Source organism: Prinia subflava, chromosome 31, assembly GCF_021018805.1.
Source record: "Prinia subflava isolate CZ2003 ecotype Zambia chromosome 31, Cam_Psub_1.2, whole genome shotgun sequence".
Classification (NCBI taxonomy): Eukaryota; Metazoa; Chordata; class Aves; order Passeriformes; family Cisticolidae; genus Prinia; species Prinia subflava.
In genome coordinates, this window is record NC_086277.1 from 1,553,182 (window position 1) to 1,565,493 (window position 12,312).

Sequence of the window (12,312 nt, forward strand, 5' to 3'; positions counted from 1 at the left end):
GCTGGGCAGAGCCTGGAGCAGCCTGGGACAGTGGAAGGTGCCCCTGCCCATGCCAGGGGTGGCACTGGGTGAGCTTTAAGCTCCCTGCCCACCCAAACCTTTCTGGCATTCCATGACTTTTATTATTTTTTTTAATCCCTGCCCTTTCCAGAACCTTAGTTCCCAGTTTAATGGGATCCATTAAATAAATTAATCTAAGTATGCCCAGGGACCAGCAATTGTTGGAATTCATGGATCTCTGATTTCAGGCATTCCTTACCAAAAACATCCGGGTGGTGCTGGCCTCTGAACTTAGGGCAGGGTTGAAACTTGCCAGGAGATGGATTTGAGTCAGAAGCTGAACATGCTTGAGGAATAAAATCAGACAAATTGTTTATTTCAGCTTATCAGGAATCCAAAAAACTGGAAAGCACAAGTCGAAAAGCACGAGAAATATCTCCTGAGCACAGCAAAAATCTGACTGCAAAAAATCTGGTAAGCAATCAAAAACTGAGGGGAATCTTTAATATCCACTGGCAGAAAGTTTAGGACACAAATTTTGAACACATCATCTGTTGAAGCCTTCAGATTTTCCCAGTTTTTGTGCCAAAGTCTCATAATAACCAACACAGAAACTGGGATTTTTTTCCTACATAAATACATAACTATTTCTTTAGCAACAATGGTTTCAGCTCTCAGAACTGCTCATTTCTGAATTTCTACACAGTTTTGTGTGGTGGCAGGAGGAAAAATAGAGAATCCAAACTAGATTAAGAATAATATTCTAGGACAGTAATAAAGAAGTTGGTGAAAAGAGAGTTTTGACAGAATGCAGCCAGCAAAGGCAACATTTCACATAAGAACATTTGCCAAGAAATCAGCTCTACTTCACTCAATTCCAGCTGCCTTTCCATGTGAAATCAGACATGTGAACATCACCTAATAAAGCTCCAATTCATTAATTGGAGCTTTTCCAATTAATTCCCTGAGAGAAGCAAAACCCTGCTGTGCCCTTGGCCCCCCTGCCCCTCACTGTGCACAGCAAATATTCCTTATTCCAGACCATCTTTAACATTAATTACCTGCTGCATCTGCTGCTGGAGCCTCTTTCTTTGTGCACTGTCCAGGACAAGGCTCTGGAGGGGTTTCTCATTTGGGGGTTTTGATTTTTCAGTCTCTTGGGATGCTTTGATCGAGGATTTTCTCATCCTCAGCTGCTCCAGTTGTTCCTTCACTGTCCTGTGCTGCTTGTTCAGCAAATTGGCCAGAGGCTCCTCAAATCTGTTGGAAAGCAGGCAGAGCAAAAATGTAATAAATGTGTGATTTAACAATGATTCATGTTTATTTAGAACATTTTTGTATCTGGTTTGCACAGCTCAGGGTCAACAGTAACTCCAGCTTGACAAACCTGAGTTATTTACACGTAAAAGTCTTTTAAAGCAACCCAGCACTGCTGTAGTTTTGGGATTCAATGCTTCAGCTGCTTTTTCCAGGGACATTTAAAAGCTTTTTCCACCCTTCCCAACCATCTGTGCCCCACTCACGTGTTCAGGTGCTCTCCCCAGCAGTCAGGATCTAAACCAATCCAGAATGCATCACCTCATCTTTAATTTTTACCATCAGCAAGGGCTGAACCCAAGGCATTACCAGCGGCATTTTAACACCTTGAAGGCCTCCAGAAAGACCCCACATTGCCTCAAATCCTGCTACTTTATTAAGAAATTAATTAATTATTACCAAGCCTGAGAACTCTACCAGAGGTCCTACAGTCAGAGCTACTCCTGCAGCAGAAAAGAGGATGCACATGTCACCATCCTTTCAAAAACAGTTCCAACTTTATTCATGATTTCATTTTATTTATTTTAGCTGCACCAGTTAATACCCTGATTTCTGCTGGTGATCAGCTTCCCTTCTGTAACAGGCCTGAGGTCAGTTATAGAATTGTCCATGATGCTCCTAATGCAAAGTATCATAAAAACAACAATAAAGCCAGCAAATAGATAATTTTGCCTTTAAGAATTCTGTACACAGATAAAACCAGAAAAGAAACAACAGTGATGAGTGCCCACCAAAGAAATATTAATAAAAACACCCATTATCAAAGCCAAATGCACACAAAAAAGAGCATAAAGAGCATAAATGCACAGAAAAAAGAGAGAACTGCCTGGATTTCAGTTTGTAGCTGGTTTTAGAACTGCTGCTCTCCTCTGGCACTGCTCAGCCCAGAGAGAGCATCCAGAACCTCCAGCCTTTGTTTTAGCTCCTTTCCCAAACAGACACAGCTGATCTTGAGCTGATCTGCCCCATAAACAAGGAGACACCACTGATCCTCCTGCTCCTCTTCAGCCAGAGCCTGCAGAGGGTGAAACCCAGTGGAATTATTGCCCAGACAGAAATCACAGAATCCTGGAATGGTTTAGGTTGGAGGGACCTCAAATCATCTCATTTTAACCCTGCCACTACCCCAGGGTGCTCCAAGCTCTGTCCAGCCTGGCCTGGGACATTTCCAGGGATGGAGCTGCTTTAGTTCCTTTCCTCTTCCAGCTACTGTTATGTATAAACCAAAAAAAAAGACCATTTTTTGGTTTATACCAAAAAATATACTGCTATCTCAGGCAGTCATTTTCCTTAGAAAAGGCCAGCACACCCCCAAGCTGTTTAATTAAAAGAAGAGGTGACACACGGGGACAAAACAGCTCCTCAAGCATTTCCTGCCATCATAACATCAGGGCAGCAAGGGAACCTTGAAATTTATCATTTCAAAGAACCAGAAAATGACATTTTCTGCAATGACGGGGCACCAGCACGAGGAGGGGCTGCCACTGAGGTTGGGACAAGCTTTGTAATGTTGATGCCACACAGCAGGTCCAGGGGCTCTGCCCATTTCCTGGAAGAACCACCCCAAGTGTGCCACCACTGAGCAGTGCCAGTGACAATTTTACATGGACAGACAGTGAGAGGACACAAGAATGGTTTTAAATTAGAAGATGAGAGATTTAGGTTAGATTGGGGGAGAAATTGTTCCCTGTGAGGGTGGGCAGGCCCTGGCACAGGGTGCCCAGAGGAGCTGTGGCTGCCCCTGGATCTCTGGAAGTTTCCAAGGACAGGGCTTGGAGCAGCCTGGGATGGTGGGAGGTGTCCCTGAACATGGCAGGGATGAGCTTTAAGCTCCCTTTTAACCCAAACCATTCCATGAGCACAGAGGCTGAAGAAGCAGGAACAGAATTCCCCCCTGCAGCTCCTGCCTTGCTGGGGCACATTCAAATATCTGTTTTCAGCTGAAAAAGCTTAGTGCAGGCACTCTTACTCTGTCACTTTTTTCATTGTTTTTAATTTTCAGATGCATCAACATTAATGAATGTTGATGTTTCTTCTGGCAAACAGAAGAAAAAGGATCAATTTAATTGTCCAGTCCATGAAGAAAAATGGCTCAGAGCTTTCAGAACTGTGGCCTGAGCTGCCCAGACAATCTCTGGTGCTGCCAGGGGTAACCAGAGGTTTTTCCTCAGAGGAGATCAGGACCATGAACAAATTCTCCTACCTGAGGGCCTGTGGGGTGTTAAAATTGGGCCGAGACTCTGTGACAACATCTTCATCTTCTGGCCCTTCATCTTCCATGTTGGAGAAGCCCATCTCGTCCTGGAACTGGCAGCAAACGTGGAGCAGGTCAGGGGGAAAAAGCTCAAGGAATAAATTTATCTTTGGCTAATTAAGTTTATGATGATCTTCTCAGCACACCACTTCAGGAAAATCCCACAGACCTTCACTTCAGGAAAATCCTGCACACCTTCACTTCAGGAAAATCCTGCAGACCTTCACTTCAGGAAAATCCCACAGAGCTTCACTTCAGGAAAATCCCACAGAGCTTCACTTCAGGAAATCCCTGCACACCTCCACTTCAGGAAAATCCTACACACCTTCACTTCAGGAAAATCCTGCAGAGCTTCAGGAAAATCCTGCACACCTTCACCTCAGGAAAATCCCACAGCCCTTCACTCCAGGAAAATCCTGCAGAGCTTCAGGAAATCCCTGCAGACTTTCAGGAAATCCCTGCAGAGCTTCACTTCAGGAAAATCCCGCAGAGCTTCACTTCAGGAAAATCCTGCAGAGCTTCACTTCAGGAAAATCCTACAAACTTCACTTCAGGAAAATCCTGCAGAGCTTCACTTCAGGAAAATCCTACAAACTTCACTTCAGGAAAATCCTACAAATTTCACTTCAGGAAATCCCTGCAAACCTTCAGGAAAATCCCTGCACACCTTCACTTCAGGAAAATTCCACAGAGCTTCACTTCAGGAAAATCCTGCAGAGCTTCACTTCAGGAAAATCCTACAAACTTCACTTCAGGAAAATCCTACAAACTTCACTTCAGGAAAATCCTACAAACTTCACTTCAGGAAAATCCTACAAACTTCACTTCAGGAAAATCCTACAAACTTCACTTCAGGAAAATCCTGCACACCTTCAGGAAAATCCTGCACACCTTCACTTCAGGAAAATCCCACAGAGCTTCACTTCAGGAAATCCCTGCACACCTTCAGGAAATCCCTGCACACCTTCAGGAAATCCCTGCACACCTTCACTTCAGGAAAACCCCAGACATTCCTTCCTAAAGCTAAAAATTACCCAGTTATGTCACATCTGACAGCTCCATTCTTCAGTGCTACACTCAGTTTATCACTTACTGTCTCAAACAGCTCCTCCATCAGCTCATTCACCTCCTTTTCTGCAAGTAAAATTAAAAAGAATTATGAAGATTCCATTTCCAAGAAACACTCAGCAATCCTGTCATAATATCAACTCAGCTAAGGAATTTCTGTCACAAAGGGAAATCCTCTTCTTGCAAACAGAGGACAAAAAAAGAAAGGCCCCTGATAATTCCTTTTTTAATGCTAGGCCCAAAAAAACTTGATCTGAGATTGTTTGGATTCTAAAATCTCGCATAAAAACTCGTTTTCATGATTAAATTTAAAGTTATGTTAATGTGCAATAAGATTTAAAGCAAGTGTGGCCTGTTGCAAAGATGGAAAGTGAAATGTTTATAAAACTAAGCTGAAGACTGTGAGGATTTCCAAATTTAACTGAATTCAACCACAAGGCAAGCACTCAAGTCTGAACTGCCTGAAGCTTTCAGGATGGATTATCACCTAATTTCAGGTTTTACTGTCACCTAAACTCTGCTCCTCAGGCTGTGCTGCACCTGAGCACAGCAGCTCTGCCAGATCCTTCCCTGCACACCCAGAGAGCCAAAAACTGGTCAAACCAGCAGGCAAATCTTTATTTAACATCCTACACTGCAAAAATCCTTGCAAAAAACCACTTTTTTTCAGTGAATTACTGCTGCCAGCAAGAAAGGAGAGGGAATTCCTGGGGAACTCACTGGTGATTCTCACAGCACGGTCGTTCCTGAAGTCTTCTGTGTCTGGTTCATCCAGATCTTCCAGGAAGTTGTACTCAGGGTCATCATCATCATCAGCTTCATCTGCAAAGGAGCAGGTTTTGAGCTGTCATTACCCTGCCCCAGCACTCTTTGTTCACTGCCTGACCTGTTGCAAAAGCGGGGAATTACTGCTGGAAATGAACTTCCTGAATATTTCTTTTATGGGGGCAATATCAAACCCATCCTCCTTTCAAAGTGAGCTGTTGGGACCCTGACTTACAATCATCATTATTCTGAAAAGCTGCCTTGATACTCTGGGATCTGAGTTTCAGCTAAATTTAGATGTAATTTCAGTTTCTGTTTTATATTCAATTTGCACAACTGTGAGCAACTAGTAAATACAGGAAAAAAAAGGATGCTAGGTCCCAGAGCTTGTTCCTGTTTCTTCTCAAAAAGAAAAGAACTGTTTCTACCCAAAAAAACTGCCCCAAACAAGGGGTACAACACACTGGGATTGAGGTGGATCAGTGGTGAGCACCAGGGGTTAAATCCACACTTCCCTTTGTAGTTGCCAGTTCCTGTGTGTTGGCAGGTAAATATTTCCAAGTGAGACACCTGAAGCTTAAAAACTCTCACAAAGGGCCAGGGGGAAGATGAGGAAAGCTGATTGCAAGGCTCATGCGTGGGATTAAAAATCAAGACAAGAATATCATGTATAATTAACAAACAAAGCTTCAGGCTTTCAACATAGAACATGGAATGGTTTGGGTGGGAAGGAACCTTGGAGCACAAGGCCTGTGAGGAATGACAGAGGGAGCTGGGGGTGTTTATCCTGGAGAAAAGGAGACTCAGGGGTGATTTTATCTCTCTCTACAACTCCCTGAAAAGTGGCTGTGGTTAGGTGGGGTTGGTCTCTTTCTCCAGGCAGAACTGACAGAACAAGAGGACACAGCCTCAAGCTGGGAAAATTAGGTTAAATATTAGGAAAGATTTTTATGGACAGATTGATAAAGTACTGGAATGTTCTGCCCAGGGAAGTGGTGGAGTGTCCATCCCTGGATGTGTTTTAAACAAGACTGGATGTGGCACTGGTGCCGTGGCTTAGTTGAGGTGTCAGGGCTGGGTTGGACTCCATGATCTTGGAGGTCTCTTCCAACCTGGAGATTCTGTAATTCTGTGATAATCCCCCAGTTATTCTCCCTGCCAGGGCAGGGACACCTCACACCACCCCAGGCTGCTCCCAGCCCTGTCCAGCCTGGCCTTGGGCACTTCCAGGGATGCAGGGGCAGCCACAGCTGCTCTGGGCACCCTGTGCCAGGGCCTGCCCATCCTCACAGGGAGGAATTTCTCCCAAATACATCATCTAAACCTCCTCCCTGTCAGTGTGAAGCCATTCCTCCTCATCTGATCACTCCATCCCTTGGGAATTGTCTCTCCCCATGTTCCTTGCAGCTCCTTCAGGTCCTGGAAGGACACCCTAAAGCCTTCTCTTCTCCAGGCTCAACATTCCCAGCTCCCTCAGCCTTTCCTCCCAGCAGAGCTGCTCCATTCCTCTGATCATCCAGGAGCCTCTCTGGGCTCTCTCCAGCAGCTCCAGGTCCCTCCTGTGCAGGGCCCCAGGGCTGGGGCAGCTCTGCAGGTGGGGTCTCACCTGAGCAGGGCACAGGGGTGGAATCTCCCCCTTTCCCACACTGGGGGATCAGCCCAGGGCTCAGGAAAGGTCCTGAGTCCTTCTCCCAGGGCTGCCCCACTGTTGCATTTCCCTGGGGAATGGTTTCTCCCCTCTCAGAGACCCCCAGAGCCTGAAACCACGCAGTTTAACCCTTCCTCCCCTTTCTGACCCTATTGTTCCAATTATCTCTCCTTAGCAGAAGCCTGGATAAGGCCCTGTTCTTCCACACTCACTCTTTTTCCCCTCTGGAAACCACCTGGAATAAACATCTTAAACTACATCTGGGGGTCAGAGCCTCTTTTGGATCTTTTCTCCTGTCCCTGAAATATTCCTCCAAAGCCTCCTAAGGTCTGAGCCAGCATAGGAACTTTGGAGTGGCTACAGGGGGATTTATTCCACCCCACCTCACCCCCAGCCTGGTTAAACCACAGAACCCTCAGCCCCAGCGACCCCCCTCAGCCTCCACCTCTGGTGGGCACCTTCGTTCTCCACGTCGTCGTTCATGAGCCCCCCCAGCCACCTCTTCCACTCCTCGTCGTCGGCCGTGTTGGGGTCGTACATGTCGGGGGTGATGTCGGGCGCGCGCAGCTCGGCCTCCAGCTGCCCCAGGGGCACGTCCTTCAGCGGCCGCTTGGAGCGCGTGCGGAAGGCGATCAGGCTGTCCTCCAGGGGCTGCGGGGACAAACGGGGCATTCCTGGCATCCCACACAAGCACTACCCCAAAATATATTTGATTCCTGCTGCAGAGAATGGTCAGAGGGTCAGAGTCCAGGAAATCCAGGGGCTGCGGGGACAAACGGGGCATTCCTGGCATCCCACACAAGCACTACCCCAAAAAAATATTTGATTCCTGCCACAGAGAATGGGCAGAGTCCAGGAAATCCAGGGGTTGCGGGGACAACAGAGCCTTCCTGGCATCTCCAGCCCAGACAAGCAAGCACAACCCCCCAAAAAAATATTTGATTCCTGCCACAGAGAATGGTCAGAGTCCAGGAAATCCAGGGGTTGCGGGGACAACAGAGCCTTCCTGGCATCCCACACAAGCACTACCCCAAAAAAATATTTGATTCCTGCCACAGAGAATGGTCAGAGTCCAGGAAATCCAGGGGCTGCAGGGACAACAGAGCCTTCCTGGCATCTCCAGCCCAGACAAGCAAGCACAACCCCCCCAAAAAAATAATTGATTCCTGCCACAGAAAATGGTTGGAGTCCAGGAAATCCCTGGAGGGTTTGGAGACTGGACAGGGGGTGTGGGATCTGGTGGAGTCCAGGACATTCCTCTGGCCACCCTGGAGGGTTTGGAGACCGGACAGGGGGTGTGGGATCTGTCCAAGGGGCTCAGGCAGCCTCACACAGAGCCCAGGAGGGCACTGCCTCTGATCCCTGCCATGGCAGTGAATGCCCACAGTGTGTGAAGAATCACAAGCTGAGAGAATTCAAAATAAGCAGTATTTAGTTTATCATAGAATGTAAATGTAGAATCGAGGATTCTCAGTATATGGGGTTGAAGAGGCAAGATGGAGGAATTGGGGAGTGGCCCCTGTGCTCCTTGTTCTTGCTCTCGTCCCCCATTTTCTGCTGAGTTGGATCTCAAGGATTGCTTTAGAGTAGAAATGACATGTTAACATAGGTAGTAAGTGTTCTAAGATTTTGTAAATAAAAAGTTTGTTGTGGACAGTGGTTGGGTCAGGGAGACCGGACATAAAGCCCGGGACCCTCTGACCCGCCCAGTCCCCCCCGTGTCCTGCTCTGCTGGGGAAGAACTGAGAGATAATGAAAGAATGAACAACCTTGGAGTTGACTCTGTTTGTCTTCTCTGGCTCTGGTGCTGGGCTTTTCAGGCAAGAAAAGCTCAAAAACCCTCCACACCTCAGGGAACAACAACCCCAAGGAGAATCTCAGGGAAAAGCCACGCTGAGGGAGAATCCTTTACTTCCATAGGCTGAGGAAGCTGAGCTCTCACTACTCTCCCCATCAAGCTGCTGCTCTTAATAAAAACACATATAAATATATTATTACTCATTTATCAACTCTCACTGCCACCCAGGAGGCAGTTTCCCCTAGCAATATTTGATTATTTAACTTATGTTTGACTCTGACATTAATCTAGAGCAGCAGCCCAGCACTGTCTCCTCCACCTCAGCCTTGCCCAGGAACACAGACCAGTAAAGCTTTTCCCAGTATTAAAATGGGACACTGGATCTCTTGAGAACCAAATTCCTCAGCTGTTAACAGCAAAAACTGTGCCTGCAAAACATAACTAAGCCAGCAGGATAATTTTCAAAAGGAGAACTATTTTCATTAGTTATGTAAATGTTACAGAGTTACATCTAACAGCTGAAACAACAGCAGTGAGACAAGTATAAACAATGTCATTGCAAGAAATTAAAATCTGTGTCACTAGATATATTTTTAACAGCTGCCTCTGCTGCCCAGCACACTACAGAGATTCAATTTCACAGAATCAAAGACCCATGGAATGGTTTGGGTGGGAAGGGACCTTAAAAATCTTGTTGTTACAACCCCCTGCCATGGGCAGGGACACATTCCACGAGCCCAGGCTGCTCAGAGCTCCACTGATTGTTTGAAGCTACAGGAGGAGAACAGAATGCAAGAAAAGGAAGAGGAGAGAACACCAGAAAATCCCAGAAAAAAAACCAGAAAATGCCCTCCTCTGTAACAAATTTTAACCAACAAACCCAGCCCTGTACCTGGTAGGAGTCCATGCAGACAGGGCTCGAGGCCAGCTCCTCATCCACTGCGTGCAGCTTCTCCATGAAGGTGCTGTCTTTGGTTTGCTTGGGTTTGGGAGGTGGTGGGGGGCCCATGGGAACCACTTCAGCACTGATGTGTCTAACAACGGGTGTTGGGACCTTCTCCATCTAATCAAAAAGGCCTTTGTGTTAAAAAGGTTTTATTCAGAACAGATATTTCCAAGGACTGAGTAAATCTGTTTTTCTGCTCGACCAGAAATGGAAGAAATGCTTCACAGAAGGACACGGATTTTTCCCCACTACACTCACTTTGGTTTTCAGAAAGTACAAAGAAATATGAAGATTTGCTGGAAAAGAGACATTTGGAAGATTTGAGTATCACTCTCAACATTACCAGAGCTGATAAACCTGAACACCACTTACTGTAGCAGAATCCTTCCAGAAACAAACTCAGGGTGAGCAGAATGTGGAAATATCAGTATAATATTGTGGTTTTGATCCCAATGTCAGCTCCCAGGGGCTTTCTGATTCTTGTTTGCTGATCCTTGGCCTGTACCACTCCCTCTGCCTGTGCCCAGTCACACAAACACCTTTATGCTTTTACCAAACTCACTTTCTATTCCTAAGCCAAGCATAGGAAGCCATTCTCCTGCACTCCTCAGAAATGATCAGAAAAATAAGCATTATCTAAGGAACTGACAACTGTTCCCATCCCCAGAGCTTTATTTTAGACTCAGCCCTTCCTGCAAGGGGACCCTAAAGCCACCTGGCAGCTGGAATGTCCCCACAGTTTTAGGAATGGATATTTTTTTGTGGGGTTTGGATTAATAAATTAATAAACAACTGTTTCCTCCAGCTTTACCTCACAGATTGTCCCTCCCTCCTCGTCAGAGGAGCGCCTGGTCCTGGATTTTTTGGCTCCACGAGGAGAAGAAGCCGTGCTCTCCACATCGCTCTCCAGCAAGCTCTGCAGGGCAAGAGATGCAGGACGCTCTCAAACCACCGTGCCACCATCAATAACTGCTCCAAACAATTCAAAAACTCTCTTTCAACCAGCTGAATAGTGGAGCATTTTGAAGAATGGTTACTGGAAGATCCTGGATGACTTACAAGTTTATGTGTTATAAAATAAGGAGTGTTCTCCTGCCTCAGACACAGAGCTCTGTGCTGAACCTTTGCACAAGCTGCATTTACCTCCTCTGCAGTCTCATCCTCATCTTCATCATCAGGCTGGTATTCTTCATCAGAGGAATCATCCTCCTCCAGGGGAATGTCCACAAACTGAGGTGGCTGCACACAAGAGAAGGAGGGTGAGCACTGTTAACAAGCAGGAGGAGTGCCCAGTCAGAGCAGGCATTTCAAACTGAGGAATCACCCTGAAACTCAGAAAGGAAACACTGGAGAAACCAAAGAAATAAATTACTGAAAGATTGGCAATGGAAAGCAAAGTGGTGTGAGAAGGGGTAAGACCAGGCACAGATGATTTGGTATTTATGTGATGGAAACTGCATGAGCTCAGATTTGGTACACGAGTCTGCTCCAGCCCTCCAAAAGATCTCTGCCTCAGCAGGAAGCCTGCAGTGAGGTCTCCCCTTTCCCAGCAAGAATTCCCTTACCTTCACCTCGTGTGCCTTCTTAATTGGAGAAATATTCCACGTTGGAATCACCTAGGGACAGCAAAAACGCTTGGGCTGTGTCACACAGGCAGGGCCAAGCTCGGCAATGCAAGGAACGCCTGAGCTTGTGACCTTCATCTCCACAGGGGCCAAGCAACAACAGAGCTCAAACAGAGCCTTCAAATCCTCCGTGGGATCTCCAGGAAGAGACTTCAGGACAATGAGCACTGGGAATTCACTGCCCTTCCCAACCCTGACGTGGCTCTGTGCTGCTCAGCTCAAATTAATGCTTTTTTTAAACATTGCTTTAAGTGATTCTTTTCCTTTCATGACTCAAACCACACTTATGCTTCTTTTAGAGGGTCACACAAGGAAAATCACTCACAGAATAACAGGACAGGCTGAATTGGAAGGGACAAGGACCATGAGTGCAACCCTTGGCCCTGCACAGACACCCCAACAACACAGAAATCCCACAGAAATCTCACAGAAATCTGTGCTGGGAGGGCTCTCCTGGAGCTCTGGCAGCCCCAGGGCTGTGCCCATTCCCTGGCAGTGCCAGCACCCTCTGGGGGAAGAATCTTTCCCTGATCTCCACCCTAAACCTCCCTGACACAGCTCCAGCCCTTCCCTGGGGTTCTGTCACTGTAACAAAGAGCAGAAGTTGGAGCTGCCCCTTGGGCAAGGGGAAGGTGCAAGAGGAAAAGCAGATTTATTTACTCACCCCTCCTTTCTCCACAACTTCCTTCAGCTTGGAACGAGTCATTTTGGGCTCCTGAGAGTTTAAAACAAGACAACGGCAACAAATTCAGTCATTTTCCTCAATGACAGACTTTTCCCCAGCAACTCTTTACTATGAAGCCTTCCTCTTTTTAAAAATTCATTACCTTTAAATTAATTACCTTTCAGACATCACCACAGTGACCTCCAAAGTAACCCCTCATATTTCTG

General features: G+C 46.5%; 1 protein-coding gene across 3 annotated transcripts in view; it reads right to left on the reverse strand.

The window, feature by feature from the left end:
• Positions 1-12,312, reverse strand: part of LOC134562806 (GON-4-like protein) — a 32,825-nt gene that overhangs the window by 15,228 nt on the left and 5,285 nt on the right. For all 3 annotated transcript variants that reach the window (XM_063420328.1, XM_063420329.1, XM_063420330.1), the window contains 11 exons: positions 12,086-12,136; positions 11,362-11,412; positions 10,940-11,035; positions 10,608-10,712; positions 9,743-9,913; positions 7,511-7,703; positions 5,360-5,461; positions 4,665-4,705; positions 3,521-3,624; positions 1,062-1,260; positions 260-346 (listed from right to left, as the gene is read on the reverse strand). In XM_063420328.1, coding sequence (XP_063276398.1) covers positions 260-346; positions 1,062-1,260; positions 3,521-3,624; positions 4,665-4,705; positions 5,360-5,461; positions 7,511-7,703; positions 9,743-9,913; positions 10,608-10,712; positions 10,940-11,035; positions 11,362-11,412; positions 12,086-12,136 — 1,200 coding nt within the window. The remainder of the gene's footprint in view (positions 1-259; positions 347-1,061; positions 1,261-3,520; positions 3,625-4,664; positions 4,706-5,359; positions 5,462-7,510; positions 7,704-9,742; positions 9,914-10,607; positions 10,713-10,939; positions 11,036-11,361; positions 11,413-12,085; positions 12,137-12,312) is intronic.